At 39.7% G+C, this 25,055-nt stretch overlaps 1 protein-coding gene across 3 annotated transcripts; it reads left to right on the top strand.

Annotated features, from left to right (window-relative positions):
• The first annotated feature begins 1,226 nt into the window (after window positions 1-1,226).
• ap1g1 (adaptor related protein complex 1 subunit gamma 1) lies at window positions 1,227-25,055 on the top strand. Of its 3 annotated transcripts, none has more exons than XM_043244233.1 (24): window positions 1,227-1,379; window positions 9,500-9,703; window positions 9,812-9,936; window positions 10,448-10,589; window positions 10,690-10,786; window positions 11,307-11,383; window positions 11,789-11,797; window positions 12,363-12,458; window positions 13,081-13,161; window positions 13,249-13,347; window positions 13,437-13,492; window positions 13,719-13,832; window positions 13,916-14,056; window positions 14,501-14,555; window positions 15,066-15,188; window positions 15,649-15,738; window positions 15,826-15,950; window positions 16,036-16,140; window positions 16,230-16,371; window positions 17,322-17,448; window positions 18,023-18,124; window positions 18,202-18,362; window positions 20,164-20,262; window positions 21,087-25,055. In XM_043244233.1, the coding sequence occupies exons 2-24, from the start codon at window positions 9,503-9,505 to the stop codon at window positions 21,186-21,188; spliced, it is 2,469 nt and encodes an 822-aa protein (XP_043100168.1). In that variant the 5' UTR covers window positions 1,227-1,379; window positions 9,500-9,502; the 3' UTR covers window positions 21,189-25,055. The 3 variants fall into 3 exon arrangements, with proteins under 3 accessions (XP_043100168.1, XP_043100169.1, XP_043100167.1); XM_043244234.1 differs by lacking the exon at window positions 1,227-1,379 and adding an exon at window positions 1,402-1,797; XM_043244232.1 differs by lacking the exons at window positions 1,227-1,379; window positions 11,789-11,797.

The following is a 25,055-nucleotide window of genomic DNA, read 5'->3' as shown; positions in this document are numbered from 1 at the left end:
TATCTATCTATCTATCTATCTATGCAACTGACTGATGATACTGACAACTTACTATAAAAACAATACGCACAGAACATTTAGTAATTTGATTAAATGAATACATGAAATTTAAACGCAAAAGAGTTGTGAACAATTAGAACAAAGACAAACATCACTCAATAATTCTTTACACAATAATTTATAGGCTGATTAAATCGAATAAGATGTTATAATAATTATTATATAGAAAAATATATAGGATACAGATGATCTTTTTGGGGGGTCCTTGACATCAATGCCTGTTCTAGCTGGACACCTAATTATTGCGACTTATTTTATTTAATTTTTGGCGTTAGCAGTGATTAAAAAACAGTTCTGATGTATTACACAATGCAACGTAATATTATTACATGATCTGCACTTATATCAGAAGATGGCTAGGTCATCATATCCGTTGGTCCTTGGCGTCAGGCCCTCTTCTCCAGGGGACCGATCATCGCCTCTCTTGTCAGAAACCTCCATAGCGCCAAACTTCGCCGCTAGCGCGCTCCTCGGCTCGACCGAACGACCCCCGGTTCACCACAGAGACCCAGTTCGGTGACTCCCGAAGGAAGTGCCTCAACGCCGCGCGGGGTGACGTCATCACTGACTGCCACGAGGTGAGTGAGGCGCGGGCCGCAGCACGCCTCTTTGGGCAAGTCTTCCGCCGAAGTGACACGTAGCCTACCTTTAAAACACAACTATACTCCACCGACATAATAAAGAGTATAAACGCGAACGGCATCGCGGGTTTCCCCGGGGAAAAAAACACAGTGAGCCTCGTGTTGTAGGTGACCCTGGACCACAAAACCAGTTATAAGTGGCAGCAGGGGTGTATTTATAGCAACAGCCAGTGCACGGGTCAAAATGATGGCTTTTTCTGGTAAACCAATAATCTTTAAGATATTAAGCAAAGGTCGTGTTCCAATGCATTGCTAGGAGATTAATTCTGATAACATTAAAGGCTCGATATTTTTTAGATTCCCCTCAGATTCCAACAAAAAGCCGCACGAATCTGTTATGTATGTGTTTATTTAACCTCATGACTGGTTTCGCGCCCCAGGGTCGCACGTTACTTTATAATGCAGCACCGTGCAAGCCATTTGACCGCATTTTAAACGCACGAACGCGGTGATAAATGCTGGCAACGCTCATGAACATAAACACGACATCACTCGCTGCGATCTGGAGCAGGTCGCGCCTTCTTACATCCGCATTTGAAGTTCTGACCGTCAGTCATGTATCCTTCCGCCTGCGGTAGAAGTGCTGAGGCTGGGGCCGCCGCCATTTTGAATGTCTGGTCCGTTCCTCCTTCCGTCGAGTGAGAAGATTGCACTTGTTTTCTGGTATCGTAACGGCTGGTGAGTGGGAGCTCGCTTTAACCAACTATACGACTTCGTGTATGTCCGTTGACGGCGGCGCTGTCAAGCCGCTCGGTTTTATTTGCGCTCGCTCGGGTTGACTCCGGGGCTGCATAGGAAGTGGAGCGCACATGCTAATGCTAAAGCCTGTGCGCCGGGACCCTGTCATATGCTAACGGTCGCTAAACTACCGCACGAGCTCCGCTTCCTCGGGCGGCGTGACACTGCTGACCGTGAAATCCACGTTGGGCTGTTGTTTACGAACGTTTCGAGGGGTTTAAAGTAGAGGTTTGCGTTTGATCCTCCGTCAAATCGACGCTCGATTTGAGGCCCGACCAACGTTAGACCCCAGTCAGTTAACGTTAGCAACGGACACACGCAGCACTTCATTCACCGACATCAAGGAGCAACGACAGAGGTATTTATTGCGATTCAAAGGGCTTAGGAACGAGCATTAATACACGCGAAGAGAACCGAAATACCCCGGTTTTACCTCCGCGTAATGTCCCCGCTTCTCACTGTTTATCATTTAGCTTAGCAACAACGGTTGACGTTATAGCGCAAGGGGATGGGTTCAGAAACCTCGAAACCTTCACCAATCTCTCTTAATGTTGCAGAACAAACAGTCGAGCTGTTTTCGAGGAAATGCCGTAGGTGTAAAGGTGAAGAATGCGAGGTGCGTAATGTCACTTGTTGTGGGTTTTAGGCTCGTTTAGTCACCAGGTGGTTTCTAGGGAGATGTTCAGTCGTTCTGGTTGTTGTGCTCTTATGTATCGCTGCTGGTTAAATGTTGTCTTGTTTGCCATTTCGTTATAGCAGTTAGTTTTCGGTGAACATGTATAGAAAAAGCAAATCGGCATCTCTTCCTTGTGATTGTGGAGTATGGTTACAGAAATAAAGGAAGTGGCCGTCTGTAAACGTGTCCTCCCAGTCCCTGCTGTAGTTTGCATGATTCCTGGCTTGATTTGCATTCTTTTTCCACTCGAAGAGTTGATTTTATATATATAAAATATTTATATATATATATATATATATATATATATATATATATATATATATATATATATATATAAATATATATTTATATGTGAATCGATCAATTGTTAGAAACGAATCAACTAAAGGGAAAAAAAAACAATTGACTGAATAAGAAAGAGATTATATATATAATCTCTTTATTCAGTCAATTGTTTTTTTTTTCCTTTAGTTGATTCGTCTAACAATTGATCGATTCATATAAGCATTATTTTCTGATTAGTCGATCAGTTCTTTACTTAATTCATCAATACCTAACTTTAATTACTTTCCTGGTATCTTCTAATGTTTTATTGAAATATTTTCTACTAAAACGGCTGGCTTTTATGGAAAATCCCCAACATACAGATCGTCGAGGGTTTTAAAAGGCGTATATCAGCAGTCCAGTCGCCGTTTGGGACTGACGGCAGGATTTGCTTACAGGTGCGAGCCTGGAGGTGTTTTGTTCATTGAGCAGATTAAAAGTAGCTGCTTAAATATGTGCATCTGACCGAACAACTGTATCCTGTAACTGTATTCTATTAACTGTAGCGACCGCATCAAAGATGACGTCCTTAACACGGCATGATATTAAATAAGTGAGGCCAATCACGGCATAAGTTTCACTCAGATGTTTAAAATGATTTCTTTAAATGATTTGTAACTTTAGGCTCACCTACGGCAGCTCCAGTAAAAAAAAAAAAAACTGTATGATGACAGTTTCATAATGTTGACAGGTTCTTTACTGAGAATAATGCACACTGAGGCAAGTCTTTTTAACGTTCTTTACATCTAAATCATTCTCACATTTTTTTTTTTTTTTAATCTGATGCTTTTGTCTTCTCTACTTTACTGTGGACCTTTTTTTTTTTTAACTATATCAACTATACCCGTCTTTTTCAACTATACCAATTCTTTTTGATTTTGTTTGTACTACTCATTAAATGTTAGCGTTCTGTTACTTAAATCTCAGTGCATCACTTACTAGTTAAGAAAAAAGATATTCAGCCATTAAACCATTCATCTGAAGTGGTTTGGGGTGGTCAGAAATCATTGTCTTAACCATTTAGCGCTCTTTCTGACCGTGTCATTGTATATTTCACGCAAACAATGTGGATGAGCTTCAACAGGTACTGGTAGTATGGCGATCAAATATTATGCAGTATATGCGAGGCGTTATGTAAAATTTGCCTCACTAGGGCCGACACAACACAACACAACACTTTGAACAGCATACAGTGTTCAGTGCCCCAAATTGAATTACTTCATTTTTAGATTGGTTTCTTTGCTAAATGAAAACTTTAATTTTGGTTTTCTGTTGCATTACTACTAGTAAAATTTCATCTTTACTCATTCTTATTAGATTAATTATCAAAAGTTTGTTATTTGTAAGCAGTGAGCGTTTAAAATGCCTTGGCCTGTATCCTTTTCTTCGGTCTCATTTGTTGAGACGTTTTCTGTGTAGTTTATACCATTGCTTAATGAAACTCGTTCTCCGGGTCATCTCCTTGAGGGGTTTTTTTTTTTTTTTTTTTTGCTTTTCTCTTAGTTGCTAAGCACATCTTCCATGAGATCAGACGTGACTCTCTGGAGGCAGGTGCGAGAGAAATCCTCTCTGAGTTGATATTTTCTTTTCAAATCTGAATGTAACTCTCTCAGGCCCACAGTTTAAATTAGGACAATGGTTTAGTTTTCCATTTATTGTAACCAGGCACAATTTTAGTGTTTATTTACATACAGCTTTATGGATTTGATTATCATGTTTCTGAAATACTGCCACTTTTCTGTACTTGTGTCTTATAAACCAAACTAAAAGATTAAATTGTAGAGTCGGACAGTATCAGCAAGCTCTCCATTTATACTGTCTATTCAAAGCATAATAGCTTTTTATTATATTCATTATACTTTTAATTGTTTTTGCTAAGAAAATAGCCTAAGATGCTGACATGACATTGAATAAATATACAGTATACTGCTCTTCTGCTACTGTCTCCTTACATCACCTGTGAGTCCCCCTGAAGTATGCAGGTATATGCCTTTGGCAACGGTGCTCTTATTATCTGGGAATGAGAGGTATGGTCTCGTAAAACTGACTTTGGAGCAACTATTCTTGTTTTAAACTAAAAGCTACCCCACCTACCGTCACCTTAATCCTTCTATTGTACCTCTTCTGTCTTCTAAGCAGTGAGCTATACGTGGAAGAGTGCGAACAGGAAAAGCAGTCCTGCTTTTTTTTTTGAGCGTTGAAGTTGAATAGCATGCTTCCTTTTGACTGTCAAGGTAGATCATGCGACCTCGCGTGATTCGGTGGCTAGGTGTGTGTAGTCATGCTTAATGTCGTAAAGGGGAGTTCCTCGTTCATTCATCTGTAAAGGTTATGGCAGTGCTGATGTCTCGAGATTGGATGCTGAATCACAAGCTGCCACGAAGCTGGTGATCTGCTTATACGTGGCCGTGATTCACAGTGTTTGGATGGCAGCTCGTTAGATGTGGAAAACCCATCTTGTTTCTCTGTCTTGAACACAGACTGCCATTACATTTTAAAACCAGGGAGAGCAGCTCCGTGGCAGTAGCCGTACCGGGAATAGGAAGCACATTCTCGCCTCTCACTTGTTCCCTTGATCGAGCCGTCTAAACGGCATCATATCCAGGAGTAGGCATTAATTTAATCTTCTCTGTGCTGTGCAAACACAGAGGAGAGTAGGGCTTGTGGGAGGAAAAATGCAGCCAATTCAATGTAGATCTATCATAGTTCTGCAATGCCGGGCAGGCACATTTTGAGATGAGTCCCACTCTTAATATTTCTTATGGTTTGTTCTACTGCCTTTATCTTCATAGTTTTACAGTACACTTTTTATCCAAAGCAGCACTAATTATTGGGGAAGTCCACCAGGAGCGATGTGTCCTTATGTGCTGTTAAGCAAAGCAGTAGGGTTTTCTGTGAGGTTTCACACTGCGGTATCAATCGAATACTAAGTATTAGTTCATCCGAATTTAAAATTGGATTTTGGAGAAAATAATGAACCCTTGGCTTATTTATTTTTTTTTTTGTGCTCCACACATATACAGGTTGGCAACTACATGGGCCAAGTGTATTTAAAAACATTTTTTGATGGCTGACATGTAGCTTTAATGATCGTCTTGACTGTGTCTGATCACTACCCGTGTCATAAAATGTGTTGTGGTCCATGTTTCTTATTGGTAGATGCAGTGTAACAGCAAAACAACACTCTTTAGACGCGGCCATTTTTAACAGTATAGCAAAATCTTACAAAACCGTCAATTGATTTTAGATTTTTTTTTTGGCTAAGCAAATGGTTTACCAGGAATTTAAAATTTGTAGAGACACCCCCCCCCACCGCCAACCAGAAGTTTATAAGAACACTCTTGTTTGCAGCTTAAGTTAAGCCAGGGCTGCTAATTGCCTTTAGCCTGCATGTCATATGCATAGTGCCAAGTAAGCTGGAGAGGCACTTAGAAATGAAGTATCCTTTCTTCAAAGAGAGAAGACTTGGCTTTCGTCGAAGTGGCAGACGACCAAGAACTGTGTGAAGGCATCTGACACAATACAAGAGGCTAGTTACTTATTGCTGAAGCTTATTAAAGTGAAAAAAATGTGATAGCCGAGATTCTGGTTTGATTGTGCCTCTTTGTGTCGTACTTAACCTTTTTGGGTTGATTTGCTTCCTGCTTTTATACATTTTTATGGACCGTAATAGCTCATTGAAGACAGTGATTTAACACTCAGTGTTTTTTTTTTGTTTGTTTTTTTTTTTGTCAGCCAGTCATTGCTTCATATTTGAGAGCCTTTTTTTATTTTAAATATTAAATTCTCATGCCCTCATATTATTTGAGTAACAAAATACAATGGTTTTACGTAATAAAAAATGGGGTAAATGTGTATCAAAAAACCCAAAGATAAGATTATTATTCATATTAGTTTTATACAGCAGTATTGGTGTTAAAAGTACATGGAATGTGCCCATTTATTAGCATACAGTTTTTGAAAACAGGCTGTTTTTGCAGTCATAACAGTGAAGAGTAATATTAATGATAGCAGGAATATCACTTTTGCTGTCCTCTCTTTTTGTATTTTTTTTAAAAACATAAGAATTCAAATGTGCTTTTAGTAAAACCGTGATGTTGAGATAAAGGCCACTGCATGTCTTAAACCTTGGGATAACGCTTTGCTTTTATCGCTACACGCTTAATTGGACAGTGACATTGCATATTTGTCATTAAACACTTCTTTGCACTATCCGTCCATTTGCGACCGTAACTTTTGTTGCTCTGCTGGGAGATGCTGAGAATGTCTTTGTTTAGCAAGTAATTACTGTAGTTCCTTTCTGGTTCGAGCAGCTTAATTAGGTGCTGCATGCTAACAGATTTAAAGTGCGGGGCTCCTCTGTGATGGAGAGCCAAAAGCAGCTCTCATCTCTGCATGGAGGAAGGGAGGAATATTAACTTGGTGTTGTGTCTTGGCTCTGTACGTACGTACGTACGTATGTGTGTGTGTGTGAGAGACGGATCTCCTGGTGATTAATGTGCGTTCTCGGAGCAGTAAACCACTTGTAGTGCTCCGTCTTTACAGTGCCACTGATTACTTGCTTTTGCAGCTTACATTTAATTACAAGGTGACCTCTCGCCATCCATACACTCCGTCACCGCGTTGCGACGAGCTGCTCTTTGTGTGGGGTGAAAGTACTGTAATGTTTGAACTTGAATGCCCTGTCCATTCAACCTCAGTCTGCAGGATGAGTCATTTCCTGTTCGGTCTGTTTATGTGCTCCATGTTCATGTTTAACTGCTCTTTTTGCCGCAAAGCTGTCCCTGCACATCCTACGACACCTTCCTACAATAATCCAGAGAGGGTTTTTGATAGATGAGCCTTCTCTTTCTATTAGCAGCCCCATTTCACTCCTTCCATGCTAATAACCATCTAATTCTCACTGTTTATGAGCTGAAGATCAGTTCTCTCCTGTGTGGCAGGTGTTACTTTGACCTCTACGCTCTGTGCTCTCTTTACCTGTATGTCTGCCTTGTTATTTGCCTGCATTTCGGATGCTAATGTACGTTTATTGGGTTTCTCTTTCGATGACATGTCGGGTATAATTTTTGGAAAGCAAAAGATAACCAAATTAACTTTTTAATATCACTCCTACCGGGAAGTCAAAGTTTCTTTCAAGTGCCCCTTTTCCGTTCAGGTTTCCGCCCCAGAGGTTTGGCTGGATTCAAGAAATGGGAAGAAATGGGCTCAGGCAGCTGGGCATAAATAGGCGGTCATGTAATCTTACCACTTTGTATGTGCTCACTTTTAATTTTTAATCAGCCTCCAGTAGATTGAAACCTGATTCTGTTGAAGGAATGGAATTTCACAGGTGGTTCCACCTGCTTGTGTCACATTGGCTGATAGAGCTGATTATGACCATACTCTGATGTCTGTCTTTTCCGCCAGACAGACTGTCCCTATAGAAAAGCTCGCCACATGTGGTAGACAATTATGAGATGCTCTGCGTCCTTTAGGATTCTTAGAGCTCTGCGGAACGACTGATCAAGAGAGCGCTCGGGGTGATGTGCTTAATTCATCTCGCAGAGCCAGAACGATTTTCCTATTTACATCATTAGCATGACAACGCTTTATTTAGATTTGACAACCGGTTGCTGTTATGGTCTGTAGAAGTTCATTTATTAGTTAACGTCACAAGAAAAGCATGCTTTATGTAAACCGAGATATCATTCGTTAAGTTTGTCATCGCTCATTATCATTCTTTAAGGTCTAAAAATGTTTTATTATATATAATTATGTATAATTAAAATTGTGCATATCTAAAAAATATATATAATTTTAAATTGGTGGATGTTTGTAAAATTGCAGGTTTTAAAAAATCAACTAGTGTTGCTTAAACACAACATCAATGAATCTGTTCAAGGAACAACAAAATACAATGTAGAGCGTAGAACTTTTATTAACGAAAGGAATAAAAATACACCATGCTATATGCATAATATGAAGTAACAAATAAATTAAAGTTTTTAGCATTTGCTTTAGCATTTTGTTTTCAGACTCTTCCGTCAACGCCTTGCCTTTTTCACCTCACTCTTCTTATCAGTCAGTTCTCCTCGTATGGTAAATGAAGTCTGTTTGATGTTCTCTCACATAACTAAATTTTTAATATATAAAAAAAAAAAATCTAAACGAATGTGTAGGATGGTGTCACGGTTGCGGCTTAACCCCCGACACTGTCTGTCGCAGCAAGCCTAGATGCAACCCAATGAAACTTGGTCTTAGGATATGGATGTAGATGTGGTTCTTTTAAAGAGGATTTAAAGGTGCAGTACGACTCAGCATGAAAACTGTATTGCAGGTATTGCATCTCGTCAACATCTTAAACCATTGTATTCATTTCATATAATATTAATGTGTAAAATGGGCTTGGCAATAAACAATATTGTATAATTTGTCTAACAATGAACATTGGGTCAATATAGATTAGTCTAGCAGCAGAGAAAAAAAATCTTGACGGCAGCCCAGTCAGTGCATGTCGTTAATAAGTCTACATTGTCCATATCTCAGTGTGAACGAGATGCAGTCTTGTCTACTTCAAGAACTTACTGTTTTCAGTGTCTAAAGCAGTGGTTCCCAACCGGTGTGCCGCGGCACTAAGGGGTGCCGTGATATCTTTTGAGGGTGCCGCCAAAATTTCAACAAAATTTTTTTATTAAGGCAGAATCTGTATAAACAGTATTCTCATATCATCTAGGACTAGGTATAAGGTGTTGTTGCATGCAAACTCTCGAAATGAAACAAATAAATAAATAATAATAAAAAAGCTACGGAGATTTTAAATATATATTTCCTTATAAGGGTGCCTCAAACAAGAAAAGGTTGGGAACCACTGGTCTAAAGACATGAACTTCATCTCCATTTTATGAGCTTTTCATGGGTTTGAGAAAAACTACCGCATAAATCTGTGAATTTGTTTCATGTTCACTTGATCTCATGTTGCTCTGGCAAATGCAAGCATTGTATAAATCATCATTTGTCTTGGCAGATATATTGGCGCTGCTGTGACACTCCACTGGCTGACACTGTGCTTTCATTACAGAGGATGCCAGCTCCGATCAGACTGCGGGAGCTGATCCGGACAATCCGGACAGCTCGAACCCAGGCAGAGGAGCGAGAGATGATCCAGAAAGAGTGTGCAGCCATTAGGTCATCCTTTAGAGAAGAGGACAACACATACCGCTGTAGAAATGTGGCTAAGCTGCTTTATATGCACATGTTGGGCTACCCGGCACACTTTGGCCAGGTGAGAAAACGAAACGGTATTATAGGAATCATTCAAAGGGCTGCAGGAAGCGGCCACTTTAAACAGACAGATTTTTGAAGTGTTTGATGGGCAAAATCTCATTTTCAGCTGGAGTGCCTGAAACTGATTGCATCACAGAAGTTCACAGATAAACGGATAGGATACCTGGGAGCCATGCTACTTCTGGACGAGAGGCAGGACGTCCATCTCTTAATGACAAACTGCATCAAGAAGTGAGTGAGCCAGGGATCTCATCTTGTTTCAACACTTCCATGAGTCACAGCTGGCTGTGTGATTGGTGGGAGGTTAATGTGACCGTTGTAGGTGGAGAGAGTAAAGTGCAGGTGGATGGTGATCAGCTTGCTGAGTGTGATAGCATCTTAAATTGCATTTTCTTTATTCCATTTAGTGTCCATCAAACCTCTTATTGCACACCTTAATTTGTTAAGAAAAGGCAAAAAAATTTTCTTGAGGACTTTAACAGAAAACTATTGTCTTAAAGGGTGCAAAAACTTAGTTTCACCCAATCTCATGTAATTGTCAGCTCTCACTGGCAGTTCTTCCTAGATGAATTTGCACCAAAATATAATGATGTCTGACTGGATGCACAGCCTTTGAAATAAACCATTTTTTTGCTTTAACCATTGAAATATATTTAATTTTAACATCGTTTGCCCCCTGTAACCCACCAATTTAGAACCATTGCCTTAAATAATTGTATGCATTGCTGTTCTCTGTCTGCAGTGACTTGAACCACAGTACACAGTATGTGCAAGGACTAGCCCTGTGCACCCTGGGCTGCATGGGCTCATCCGAAATGTGCCGTGACTTAGCTGGAGAAGTGGAGAAACTCCTCAAAACGTCAAACTCCTATCTGAGGAAAAAGGTATTTCACACTCCTTCACAGCCGAACATGGACTTCATGTCCAGTTGGATGTCAGGCTCTGAATGTGTGAACCGTTTTGACACGAGCTCTTCGCCCTCAGGCGGCACTGTGTGCGGTTCACGTCATCCGCAAAGTCCCGGAGCTGATGGAGATGTTCCTGCCAGCAACAAAAAACCTGCTCAGCGAGAAAAATCATGGTGAGAGCTGCTCTCTTAAACCTTTCCCATAGGTCTCATTTTATTGTCATTGAAAATTAATTATAAAATGTATAGTTTTTTCTAAGCAGTACATTTTCATTGTATATTCCTTAACATATTAGAGAAGGTAATGCATGTTTAAATGAAAAATGTTGGAGCTTTGATTTAAGGTGAATGCTGCCAACTTCTAAAATGGGAAAAATTTGCTAATTTGTTTTCGTTCAGTGTATTTTTCTGTTAGCCCAAAAAAAGACTTATTTGGCTTATTCTCTATAAATAGAATAAGCCAAAGTGACATTTTTCATATTAAATTAATCAAAAAAATGTTAGTGAAGTTGACACTCATGTAAAATTATTTTCAGTCCCTCATTAAACGTTAGCAGTCTTTCTCAGTCAGTTTTTCACGTTCAGCAACAACAGGAGAAAATTGGCTTGTTCGTTTTCCTAAGGTAAACAAACTTACAAGTTATATAATGAAATCTGATAAGGAAAAGAGCGTATCGTTCTGTGTTTTTTGCAGGAGTTCTTCACACATCTGTTGTCCTGCTCACTGAAATGTGTGAGCGGAGTCCTGACATGCTCTCTCACTTCAGGAAGGTACGTACCAAGCGTTAATGCCTTGACCTTCAGCAGTCACCTCTAATACTGTGTCTATGCACCACATTAGCCACTCTGAGACAAAAGCACTCTTATCTGCTGCTGATAGCGTTGACATGACTACTGAAACGAGACTGTAGTCCTTGCTGAAATCTGGATGCTTGCCCTGGATTTAGCTGCAGGTGTGTTTATCTCACTGGGAGATGAATACGGGTTCTTCCTCTCTGTATATCTGCTTCTGCTCTTCCCACCCCCAGCCTGATCTACGCCCACCTCTCATGCTCATAACCGTAGCATTATGTTAAGCTATTCTCTGAAAGTGACTCTTTTTTCCAATTCCCCCCTAACATCTACTTCATATTTTTTCTGTCATTTGTCTTCGTTACAATTCCTGCATTGTGTTAGAATGAGAAGGTAAGAGGACATTCTGGTTTCATAGCTGGTGCATGCTTAAAGAAAACAAACAAACAAAAAAGTCTCATCATCATGGTCACTGTAGATGTAGTCAAATTTTTGGTTTTGATGTACCGTTTATTTTGCAATTGTTGTCATTTGTTTTCTTTTGTTTGATTCAGGATTACGTAGACATCATATGCATTTTCACTTGTCCTGCGTTTACCTTTTAGATTAATTTCTCTTTCATACGGTCACTATTGGGTTGTGTTTTTTCCAATATGTACATTAAAGTGGGGGCACATATGAAATGGAGACTTTTGCCAAATTAATAAGGTTAATGCACATAGAAAAAGTGACAATTACAATAAACGCTGACATATGATCTCCATGTCTTAATGTATAGTGAAACCATTCTATTGGAAGATGATCAACTCAGGGTGCCTACGTGTATTGAAACTTACTGACCCTTTTATGTACTGTCCTGTTTTGAAATCTCTACAACGGTGATGTAATCTAGCTGATGGTCTTTAATTTCTTCTCCCACTTTTTTTTTTTTTTCTTTTTTTCTTTTCTTTTTTTCTAGCTGGTTCCACAACTTGTACGAATCCTGAAGAACCTGATCATGTCAGGCTACTCCCCTGAGCACGATGTGTCTGGCATCAGTGACCCTTTCCTGCAGGTAAAGACACATCACCTCCTGTCAGTGTTGCTGCATTTGAAAGTCATGTTGGCTCTTCTTCAGTATTGAATTTAGATTGAGTGTGCACAATTTTTACAAGCTCTTGTTATTGCATTACACACACCTCCTTTTTTAAAACCGGGGCTGAAAAGATAACTTTTATTCCAGTTGTAGTTTTGCGGCGGCAGCAAAATTGCATTCTCCCATGACCAGCTTGAAATTATGCGCACTACTTAAATGATTCATCTAAACATGGTCTGAACTTCCTGCTTTCTTTGTGTGGACTGATCTATTTACATGCAAAATGAGGCGGAAATTTGTATTTATTTTATTTTTTTGGATCGGCTCTCACCATTTTCAATGTCATGCAATAGAGATTTTCTGAGTGCCATTCCATTAAATAAAATCTCTTAAAGCACTATTAATACTGCAGTCGATGTGAATTAAATTTTGTAATGTACCTCATGTCATTTGTTTGGTCAGATGCAAGAAATTGATTTTTAGAGTGGTCCTTAAGTTTGCAATCCGTCGTGCCCATACGAGGTGATGTGCCTGTTCTTTATACCCTAAAGCAATCTGATGAGCTCCTCTGGGCCACACTGTGTCTCTTGGCATTTTTAAGGTGCGGATATTGAGGCTACTGAGAATTCTGGGAAAGGGTGATGATGATTCTAGTGAAGCTATGAATGACATTCTTGCACAGGTAAGGAGTCCGATTAGATCCACTTTATAACCACGAAACTTTCCTTTTGTACCTACTAATGATTTCCCACCACATTTTTTTTAATAGGTTGCAACAAACACAGAGACAAGTAAAAATGTAGGCAATGCTATCCTCTATGAAACTGTTCTTACTATTATGGACATCAAATCAGAGAGTGGACTGAGGGTGAGTGTTGCTCAGATTGACAGTACTGTTTGAGTGGATCAAAGGTGTGTGCAGAAAGTGGTTGAAAGTACTCTTGCTTGTTGTTACAGGTTTTAGCAATTAACATTCTGGGACGTTTTCTTCTCAACAACGACAAAAATATCAGGTATGTAACTTGACCCAAGAGTGATGTTTGTGAGGGGACCAGCAAGATATCAGTCTAGTGCTGTTCAGTGATGAATACCTTGAGTGATCCATCGACTGAGTGTTTCAAATGTTGATCTCATTGCTTCTGACATCAGCTTTACTGTGGACTGAAATAGCTCGCTGTCCACTCTAGACTTGATTGTCAAAATTGTAGGGCATTGACGTTTATTGCTCTCCCCGATCAGATATGTGGCATTGACATCTCTACTGAAGACTGTGCAGACGGACCACAATGCAGTGCAGAGACATCGAAGCACTATCGTGGACTGTTTGAAAGACCTTGATGTGTCCATTAAAAGGTAGTTTTATGTGCTGGCTGTGTATGGATTTATATATCACATAAGAGGATGAGTCCCTCTGATTACGCTTGTCCTTTTCACAGGCGTGCAATGGAGCTGAGCTTTGCCCTGGTTAACGGCAACAACATTCGGGGCATGATGAAAGAGCTTCTGTATTTCCTGGACTCCTGTGACCCTGAGTTCAAAGCGGACTGCGCATCAGGGATCTTCCTGGCTGCTGAGAAGTAAGTCCGTTTGTTGTGAAATCATGCAAATCATGTTGTGCAGAAACCATGTGAGAGGAAGCACCAATGATTTCCATTTTTTTTACTGCAGTCGTGTCGTACGTCCTTGCTGCCCTTTTGACTGTCTGCAGTCTCTTATTAGAGTTAAAATAGTGTAAAAGCCTAGTTAAGTGAATCTGATCAAATTCAAAAAGCAAGCCCTTGAAAAGCATAAAGAGCTGTTCAAGTAGAGCGACTTGTGGCTGTGTGATGATGAAATGAGTGATCCATCGGCAGACGCTTATTCTGTTGACACTTTTATATCTGACAGCACTAAAAGGGATTTAGTTAAGAGTGTTTTAAAGAGTTTTACTTCGTTTGATGCTTTTAGCCTTGGTGGCTTGCTTTTATGTTTTGCTCTTAGGCTGTTGCTTTGCACATATATCTAACACTTGTTTATTGCAGGTATGCACCCTCCAAAAGATGGCACATAGACACCATTATGAGGGTTTTGACAACGGTAAATGTCTTGCTTGTATTCTTTCTTACTAATCTGCTTTACTCCTACCATTAATTTAGATAATGTTTGTGATTAAATTTACATCATGTGATAAACTCAAAGTAGACACATGCTGATTAGCTCTTGATGTTGAGTATTGATTGTGAAAAATAAGTTCTGTATGTAATGCCCTTGTTCCACTAAAATACTGTTGTGCTCATGCTAAAGCCAGTTCTTGGTCAGGGATCTGCAGACATCTTTCAGTTTGCATTTCTACTTACTTGAGCCAAATGATGATATAACCTTCCCACAAATAAACACAAGTCTTGAGGACATTTTAACATCACAATGTATTTCGATATAGTTTTGCAGTGGTCTTTCCGGACTGAGTAGCAGTTATTTGTTAGCAGTTTCAGTAGTGTTTTTTTTGGGGGGTTGGTGCAAATGCACCTAACACACCCTTTTGGTGGCAAAGTGGTTAAAAATGCTCATCTGATGTACTCTGATGTTTTGTTGTGTCTGCTCTTGTAGGCAGGGAGTTATGTCCGAGATGACTCTGTGCCCAACCTCATCCAGCTCATCACAAATAGTGTAGAGATGCATGCCTATACTGTACAGAGACTCTACAAAGCCCTCCTGGATGACATCTCTCAGGTTAGAATCATCTTAAAACTCTCTCTTCACTGGATTTAAAACTTCTGAACCCAAAGAGCAAAACTTGTGCAAAAAATGCTAAATCTGTTAGTTTCATAAAAAAATTAATCATCCAAAATTGTTGTTGCAAACTCATGTGACAGCTGGGGCTTCATTCAAATGCAAAAGGTGTCTGAAAGAAGGTTCATGCTGCTCTTTTTCATTCACTGTATGAAAGTGAATAGACACAGATACTGATCTCCAGTTTGTTGATAATGTCAGAACTGCCGAAAAAAGTTTGTGCAACTTGTGTGCCTACATTCCAAGTTTTCTGAAGTCATTAAATAGCTTTGTGTGAACGACAGAGCAGAACATATACTATATTTGGACCCTGAATGCTTCAGACCCCATTCAAAGGTTATTTTGAATGACAGTTAACTGCAGTGTGTGTGAGAACTAACTCAAACCTTTCTTCCTGTAGCAACCTCTAGTACAGGTGGCATCCTGGTGCATAGGAGAGTATGGAGACCTACTGGTCTCAGGCCAGTGTGAAGAGGAGGAACCCATTCAGGTAAATTACCTGTATGCCCTTTGAAAAAAAAAATGCGCAAACACACACGCACACATTTGTACAACTGTATCTGGTTTCATCTCTCAGGTTTCTGAAGATGAGGTCCTGGATGTTTTAGAAGGTCTCCTTGTTTCTAACTTATCCACCCCTGTAACGAGAGGTTATTCCCTGACTGCTATTATGAAGCTGTCCACCCGTTTCAGCAGCTTGAAGTAAGCATGCCTCTTCTGAGTCGCACGAGGATGTATTTTCTTGAATGAGGCCTTGATCTTTCATTTATTTCCATTTGCTCTGCAGTCGAATCAAAAAAGTGGTGTCTATATACGGCAGCAGTATAGATGTGGAGCTGCAGCAGAGAGCTGTGGAATATAACGCACTTTTCAAAAAATATGATCACATGAGGTAAGAGCTTGTGTGCTGTTCCAGATTGTCCTAGACATTTAATGTTCGGTTTATTATTCTCACTCTCTTTCTTCCTCTTTCCCATGAAGACCTGCATTACTAGAGCGAATGCCTATTATGGAAAAAACGGCCACTAACGGCCCAGCAGAGATTGTCCAGACCAATGGAGAAACAGAATCAACTATTCTAGACACAAAACATCCGCCCAACATCACTCAGCCAGCCAGTCAGGTGGGTTTTCTAGAGCATGCTTTCTCAATCCAAACCTGTGCACATATTTCAGGCATTTCAATAATCTGATAGTGTGAGCATTTTAAATCCAAGTATTTCCCTCATAGACGTTAAACAAAAAAAAATCAAGTATACATGGCACATCAATACTTGTCTAGATGTGTAGTGTGTTCTTAGGATTGTGCTTCCATTTACACAGCTTGGATTTTACTTCCAGGAGAAACAGCATATTGAATGAGGAATATAAAGAGCTTTTTTTCTGCTGCAAATTCTAATTGGATGTAGTGAAGTAGCAGTTTCACTCAGAAATTAACAATGATATACCGACTGATCAGCTGATTAGACATTTTTCCCCAAAAACTTTCACAGACACAAAAATCCCCTACTATTTGAAAGTTGTCGTTGTGAAAATTGCGTAATTCCGCCTATTCCTTACAGCCTCATTTTCATTAACAAAGTATGGCATCTGACCTGAAAAAGGTCAGTTTCATGATGCCATGGGCGATAAAGGGCTGTCAGAATAGAAAAAAATAAATAAATAAAAGGCAGAGGACTATGAGTGGAGCAGCTCAAACGCAAGTGTTTTAGGCACCAAGTACGCCATTCCTCAAGGTTGAATTGTGTTTTTTAAACAATAGCTGGGTAAATTATTTTCATGATGATTAGCATGTTATGGGTCAAAGAACATGTAGTCTGAAGGCTGCCAACGTGGCGGATGTAGTGTATGGAAATGCATTCATTCTGCATACCTAATAGTTCAGTTCAGTGAGAGCTCTTCTGTTAAGCTAAATCTAGGTAAGGGAGATGTCCAAAATGTATGTTTCGTAGGAGTGTGATTAATAGATTGAAAACCTCTGCTAGAGTAATGAAAATAATCTCTGGTGTGGTTGAGCAGATATTTAGCTGTGGTAAAATATGTATGCTAATGGTCTGTGTTTCCTGTTTTACAGGCAAATGATTTATTAGACCTACTCGGAGGTAATGATGTGGTACCGGTTATCCAAACGACCGTTCCCACAAAGCCTGCGTCAGCTGGAGGAGAACTGCTGGATCTGCTGGGAGACCTTTCTCTGACAGGTCAGCCCGCTGGACACCTTCTGCTCTGTAGCAAACTGACACCCTGCCATTCCTGTGTCCCCTTGTTTTGAGCACTGTAGTTACATTTACATGCCCGTTTATAATGACGGCTTTTCAGTCTGAGCAAACTTCAGTCTTTCGGATTAAGCTCAGACTGAACGTTTTGACCAGAGGAGATCTGAAAGCTGACATAATTTGATTTAAAAAAAGAAACAAAGGACTTGTGCTGTTTTCTCAGTTAGATTTAAAACTACCTTGCGTACACACTCTGCGCCATGATGCATGTATTTTGTCATATGCTCAAGTTTTATTCAGAATGCATATAATGCACATGCAAACCAACGTGAATCAGATCGAAATATTAAGGGGTTCGTAATAGCAGGACTTTCAGAATCTTAAATCAGGTTTCATTCTAATCGGTGCAAGTAAACACATCTCCTGTGGTGAAAGTAGGTCACCCAAAAAATGAAAATACTGTTATTTACTCCCTCATTTCAGTCCAAACCTTTCACTAGTAATTTTTATTTTTGGGTGAAGCCCTGCTCCTACCATTTGTTACCTTCTCATTCCTTAGGTGGTCCGACCCCCACCCCTGCTCCCTCTGTGCCCATGTCCCAGCCCCCTTTCCTTTTGGACGGTCTCACCTCTCAGCCCCTCTTCAATGATATTGCAGCGGGTGAGCTTGCATTAAATTTCATCATGGTTAATGCAAAATAGGACGGTGCGGTTATCGTATCTGTTTCTGTCTTGCAGTCATTCCTCCGATGACGGCGTACAACAAAAACGGTCTGAAAATCGAGTTCACATTTGAGAGGTCCAACCCCAATCCCAATATTGCAGTTATCACCATCCACGCCACCAACTCCACCGAGGCTGACATGACAGAATTTGTGTTTCAAGCTGCAGTACCAAAGGTTTGTTCTTCCCCTCTGGTAATACTGTCTACAAAGAACCCTGGCTGGTTAACCTGGCTAATGATTTAAAATGCAAGCATTTTAATGCACCTATATTAGACCTTGTGGTTACAAAATCCACTGCTGTTCGAGTATTCCTGCGTGTGTTTAATAAGAATGCTTTGAATAAATGTAGTCTTGCACATCTTGTTACAATGAATATTAAGCATAAAGTGTTTAAGCGGCATGTATTATATATTCTAAAAAACATATATAATCAGGTAATGCCAATTACAGAGTTTTCACAGGCCCTCATCAAATTTAAGATCATCTAAACATCTAAAATTGTATAATAAGTCTTAATTTTAATTTTAAGAGTTATTACATTTGGCGATAGAAAAACAAGTTGTATGTAGTTTGAGTATTAAACTTCAAAAGGCTATAATTTTAATAAATGTGAGGGTTTTACTTTATTTTGGTGGTCCCTTATGAACATTCTGTTGACAATAAGTAGCTTTGCACCTACATGTCCACTAACTTTCATTAGTGTTAGTGGAGTATTGGTAGGCTGTTAGGGTTTGAATAAGTTATAAAAAAGCTACCTATAGTCTGTTTAGATCATTACAATTAAAGAGTTAGCAGTTAATAATCAGAAGGTCTACTTGCAATCTAATGAAAGTTAGTTGACATGTAAGTTGATATGCATGTACAAAGTTACTTATTGTCGAATGAATGTTCATAAGGGACCACCAAGATAAAGTGTTACCAATGTGAGTGCTGGAAGTTAAAAGGTTATGCTGTTGTGTTGTAGAAAGTTATAAGAATGCATTATGTCCATCTTTTTGAACGAGCAGCTGAAGGCAGTGAGGCATAAACATTTCAACATAAGAGTCCCAGTTTATTTCAGGCTGGGTTTATAATTAAAGTCCCACATTATACATAATTTTTTTTTCTGGGTGTTACTGCCATCTGCCATTTAATACAGTTAAGTCATTATATTGATTTTACTGGCATGGGCAAAAAAATCTTGTCTGTCTTTGAGCATATTATTGTATAAGAAATGTACAGGATTGACCGACCTTGTGTATTGGCACAAACCCATTTTAATTCAGATGTCTGTATTGAATAAGACTCATCTTAAGTATTAAAAACTTGATGTTGCCCCGTTTTGCCGTGACGTTCGCTTGACAGCCTTTGCCTCCTGCAGTCCGTTACCTTTTGGCTCTCTAGCGGTTGATAAACAGAACTGTGTGCGTCTTGCAGAAGAACATTGTAGCCGGATCTACTTCTTTCTGTTTATGTCTGACGAATCACGCAGGTACTGTGCTACTCTGCAGCGGTCTCTACCCGAACCTGCCTAAATAGTGCGAATATAAACACTTACTGTAGGTGTACTGTAGTGATTCAGGACAGGCTAAAAACGCTGTTCGGAAAATGGATTCACGGTGAACTCTCTCATGTCAATTTGGTACATTTTAAACAAGTTATGGACTGCAGCCTTAAGTAATCTGAGATGAAATTTATTTTAAGATCGTATGGCCTTTGCCAATTCTACCCTCCGCCCAACTCTCTGCTCTCTACTGTCATATCAAATAAAAAAAAAAAAGGTTATATAAATATAACTTTAAAAATTACATGGTTTTCTACTGCATGGACATACAGTGTTAATTGTAATTTTGCAGATCTTAGGAAGTAATTATTATTTTTAGGAAATAATTAAGGCATTATGTGGTGCATCAATCAGAATATGACCAAATTTCTTTTAATATTGGAATACTAATTTTTGCTTAATCGTTTTTTTTTTTTTTTGTTTGTTTTATAGACATTCCAGCTGCAGCTTCTGTCCCCCAGCAGTAATGTAGTTCCAGCACTCAACCAGGGAAGTGTCACGCAGGTCATCAGGGTTCTTAACCCACAGAAGGTAAGATGTGAGCCCAGGCCACACTCAGCTCCCTATCGCATGACATCTTCAAAGATTAGTCCATTCATCCTGAAACGTCTGATGAGCAAAGCTGAATATTGTTACGCTGGAGTAATAGCCAATGGATCTTGGTTTAAAATTAGAAGTAAATGTCATTCCCAGTAATTTTGATGGTTTAGGCTCCAAATCAACTCGGTCAAGGGCGTCGCATCTACTGTTTTTCAGAAATATCTTTTCTTAGGTTCACGCTGGCGAAGAAAACTCAGCAACCTGTGCAATCAATCCAAATGTAAAGTTTCGTGCTGAAATGTTAGCTAGCGAGCTGCTGATTTAAAACAAAAGTGTTTAAAAACAAATGCATGTGGACAGTCTGAAGCTGATTAGGCTGGTAGAGCGCTGAAGTTGAAGCTTGTCAAAGGGCTGCACGAGTAATTGAAAAACAAAGCAAAAAACAACATCTGCAATATGGCTTAGTGCTAATAGTCGCAAATGCTTGATTTACATTTAAACCGCATTGTCATTTTGTTACGTTGTAATGATATAATTGATTTAATTTTTATGCATTACATGTATTACAATTGTTTTGCATAATGTTACAGTAGTAATATATTTTATATTATAATTACGATTATGTATCATCACTTTTTTGCCAAATTGTGCAGCCCTACAAATACGCACAGCAAATCTTTTATGTTTTAAAACGTTTTCCACCCAAGTTCTACAGCCTTTAGCAATGCTCACGTTTATTTTCAATTAACTCAGTTTTATAAAGGAACATTTATACTTTAAGTTTTTCACGTACCTGACCTCCTCTTTTATTACAGCAACAGCTGCGAATGCGGATCAAGCTGACATACACTCACAAAGGCTCTCCTGTACAAGACCTGTCCGAGGTCAACAATTTCCCCCCTCAGTCCTGGCAGTGATTTGCTACCCTTCTCAATCTTAAAGACCCCCAGCAAGGGAACTATGGGAAAGATGTCCCCTCCCCATTCCCAAATGATCCCCGTGACATCACCACAGATCGCTGCCCTGGGGTTGCATGGGAAGCAGTGGAATCTTCCTGACACAGTCAAGAGTTGATGGTATGAAGACTGACGATGATGACGATTACAGTGACAATGATGAAGAAAAATCACAAATATCTCAATACATATCTTTTCATTTGTTTCTTTGCCCTGTCTGTCCTTCTCTCTGCTTCGGGGTTAGTGCAACATGTCCATACTCACACTTGCACTTAGCGTTGTGCGCTCTCACTTAATCCTGTCACTGTAGTGCACTCGTTCACTCCGGCTCGCCCTGCCGCCCAAGGGCCCGTACATGGGGAAACATCACTCGTGGCCACTATACAAAGGAGCTGCTTGTTTGATTTCTGTCTGTTTGGTTTGATTTTTGTCCATGTTTTTAATCTTGTTAATGGGGTTCGGTGTATTTTAAGAAAAAAAAACGAAAAAAAAAACAACGGCAACATACCGAATTGATCGCAAAGTCTGAACATTTGCACCTTAAGCATTTCAGAATCGAGTGGAAAATGGGTCGCGACGGAGCCTTAATTTATCGTTGTACATGGCATTTCTTAACTTTGGTGCGAGGTTGATCTGATGTCCTGTAATAAAGTATACCAGATGAATGCTCCGGATACAAGCGATGTTGTGGCTACACCGTATTTCACATGAAGCCGTTGTCCGTCAGCAGTAATGTTCACGCTAACAGATCTGTCCGGGAGTGTTTGACCTTCATCACGTGCATCATCACGAATAGGCAAGTTCATGCAGCCCATACCTTGATTTCTTATATTTTTATGCAGGGCGGCGTCTAAATGTCATGGACAGTGGAACTGGAGCGTGTCTTTTTGAGGTGACTGAGAGTGTTGCTCGTTATTGTTGGCGCGGATTACATCAACCAGTAGTTTCGCATCGTCATCAATGCTGGACACTTTTTTCCCCCCAAAACCCTTTAATTTGGCATATAGTAGTTTGTTTGCCTCTACTCCTCACAGATGGTGTGTTCTTGTACTGTTTTTTTAAATCTTAAAATACATTTATATAGGTTGAAAATAGCCTTCACTAAAGAAGTTTGATTTTTTTTTTTTTTTTTTTTTTTTTTTAGCGCAATCCTTAAGGATTGTAATCTATTAAAGATTTAATGTAGTTAAAGAGCGTGATCTTGAAATTCAAATTGATTTCTTACTAAATTAACACAACTTAGAGGCCCGGCGACGTATCATGAGGTTATGGTCAGCGTAGATGCTGTAAATATAGACTATGAATATAAGGCCTTCGTGAATGTAGTTATATGCACTGAATGGACTTCTTTTTTTTTTTTTCCTTTTTGTTTGACTTTCTGCAGTGATTTGAAGTATGGAAATATTGCCTGAACTAAAGCAATGTGCCTTTGTCATAACCAGTTAAAAAGAAGAATCCCGAGAGACGAACGGTTATCATTACGGGAAGAGCAAGAGCGTGACGTCTGAAGAGTAGAGGACCTTTTTTTGTTTCGCTGTCATTTCACTCGAGTTCTCGTTCAGAGGGCGTCTTAAAGTGTGTGCTGTCGGCGTGCGTTAGCGTCTCTTCTCGCGGCTTCCAAAGGCAGTTCACAACATTAACCTGAATATACCTCACATTGTCGTCTTGTTTTGTCTTTGTCGGCTTGGAAGAGCGCTATGATTGTTTCATCGTGTCACGGGAATGCTCACCTCACCTCCGTACCCTCACGTCATCTCTCGCTGCTCTTCGTTTCCTTCATCACTTTGCGTGATTTATATTCGCTATGCCACACTGAAGTCTGGTGACCAAATCAAGAGATGTTCTTTGGGCTTGGGAAAAATTTTTATGTATATGGAGAAAAAAAAAAAAAGACTTATCATTCTATTAGCCTCTTTGTCTTTTGTTGCGAATCTTTCGATTTCTTGGCTTTTTCTGTACATACTGAGGGCTTTTAAGATGCATCAGCTGTTTCTTTTCATCCCTTTTTAAGATCCCGTTTTCTAAGACTTCCTTCCAGTACTGCACAGTGTATAATGTTTGAAGCTCTCCCTAAGAACATAGTCTAATTTAACAACTTACCTGTTTGATTGATTGTTTATTGGAAAGAAAATGTACTATGTGCTGCCTGTATATTGTATATAATTGTAAAACGCATCAAACAGATCAAATCAAATAAAAATCCCATTTGAAGACCCATGACGTTCAGTTAGGGGTGTAATGTGCACATGATCTTGAGTTGGCTTTTGGACTAGACGTGAGGTGGATCGCAGTCATGTACTACTGAAGAAATCAAATGCTGCTTATGGATATGATTTCTCATTTTTAATTTAATGGCCTGCAGCCGATCCCCATCCCTCATGTACTCCCAGTTTTACATAATGCAATTTAAAGGGATAGTTGACTCCCCGATAATTAAAAATGTAATTTACCTCTCCCTCATGTCACTCCAAACCTATATAAATGGCTTTATTCTGTGGAACACGAAAGAAACCATTTTGAAGAACGTTTCAACTGTCCAAATCGAGACTAAACTTGATTTTGAAGTCACGTGAAAAGGTTTGAAGTCACATGAAGCACACTCTTGAAAATAAAGGTGCTTCACAATGCCGTAGAAGAACCTTTTTGGTCTCTAAATGGTTTCGAAAGAACCTTTAACTTACGAAGAACCTCTGTTTCACAAAAGTGGTGAAAGGAGGTTCCTCAGGTTGTAAAAAGGTACAAAAAGAAATGGTTCTTTGGCTGAAACGAGTTTTTAAGAGTGTGTCTCCAGACCACATTATAGTAACATTGCAACATTGAGGAAAGCTTAAAAACCAAAGTTTAAAGTTAGTTTTCCCACAAACCATCTCTACTGGATATTTCCATGCAGTTGAGGCTTACGGATATTCCCAAACTCTTTTTTTTTTTTTTTTTTTTTTTTTTTTTTTTTTTTTTGGGAGGCACTTGGGGTTGAGGCACAACTTCATATAAAATGCTGTGGTGTGAGAACATGGTCTCGTCCGTAAATGTTTTGATGCCTCTCGAGTGACCTTAAACGGCATTATCCGGCGGCCTGCGTTTGAGACGTCCGTAACAACAGTAACCGCGCCAGATCGGATACAAAATACGGCTTTCTGAATCTGCTGTTTTTTACGCTAACACCTTTGCGTGTTAAAGAGGGCGACCGTCTGTGATCTTGCCGAGTCTCTCAGCAGGTCTCCCAACGCTAAACGATGATTTTGTTTTCAGCCGCATGTGGAAAAAAAGCAATGTAAATATTGTCATTTCTACTCTTTACGTAAACGTCTGAAGTAACGCAAACTGAGTTGGAGTTCTCAAGTCGCCACTGTTCACTATATCACGCGATACATGCACAGACCTTCGTACGTTTGGGAATATACTGGTGATTCTTCATTGAGAAGCAGCTTTTCTTTCGGTCAGTCGGGGACGGGGTGGGTCTGGGTGTAACTGCTTGACCAGGTGGACTTTGCATCACATGCTTGGACGATTGCCTTCTCCGTCAGAATCCCTTTGTAAACTGTAAAGCTATCGGTTGTTTTTGGAGTGTATCTATACATGTGCCCCCCCTTCTCAGATATTTTACACTTGCTATTCAACGCATCTGAACTTGTGCGGGAGGTGGGGACGACCCCGTTGAGTCTGACATGCTGAACTGAATTGCAGTCCCATGTCCTCGAGGAACGAGTGTTGGACTGAGTTAATGACGATGGAGGAAAATGACGTGGGTTATTTTAGACTTATGCTGTGTATTATTGTCTTTGGGTTGGAGAAAATGATCAAATGAAATAATAAAACGGTCAAACTTGA

The sequence above is a fragment of the Puntigrus tetrazona genome, chromosome 7 (genome assembly GCF_018831695.1).
Source record: "Puntigrus tetrazona isolate hp1 chromosome 7, ASM1883169v1, whole genome shotgun sequence".
NCBI classification, from domain to species: Eukaryota; Metazoa; Chordata; class Actinopteri; order Cypriniformes; family Cyprinidae; genus Puntigrus; species Puntigrus tetrazona.
This window is presented reverse-complemented; position numbering and strand designations above follow the sequence as displayed.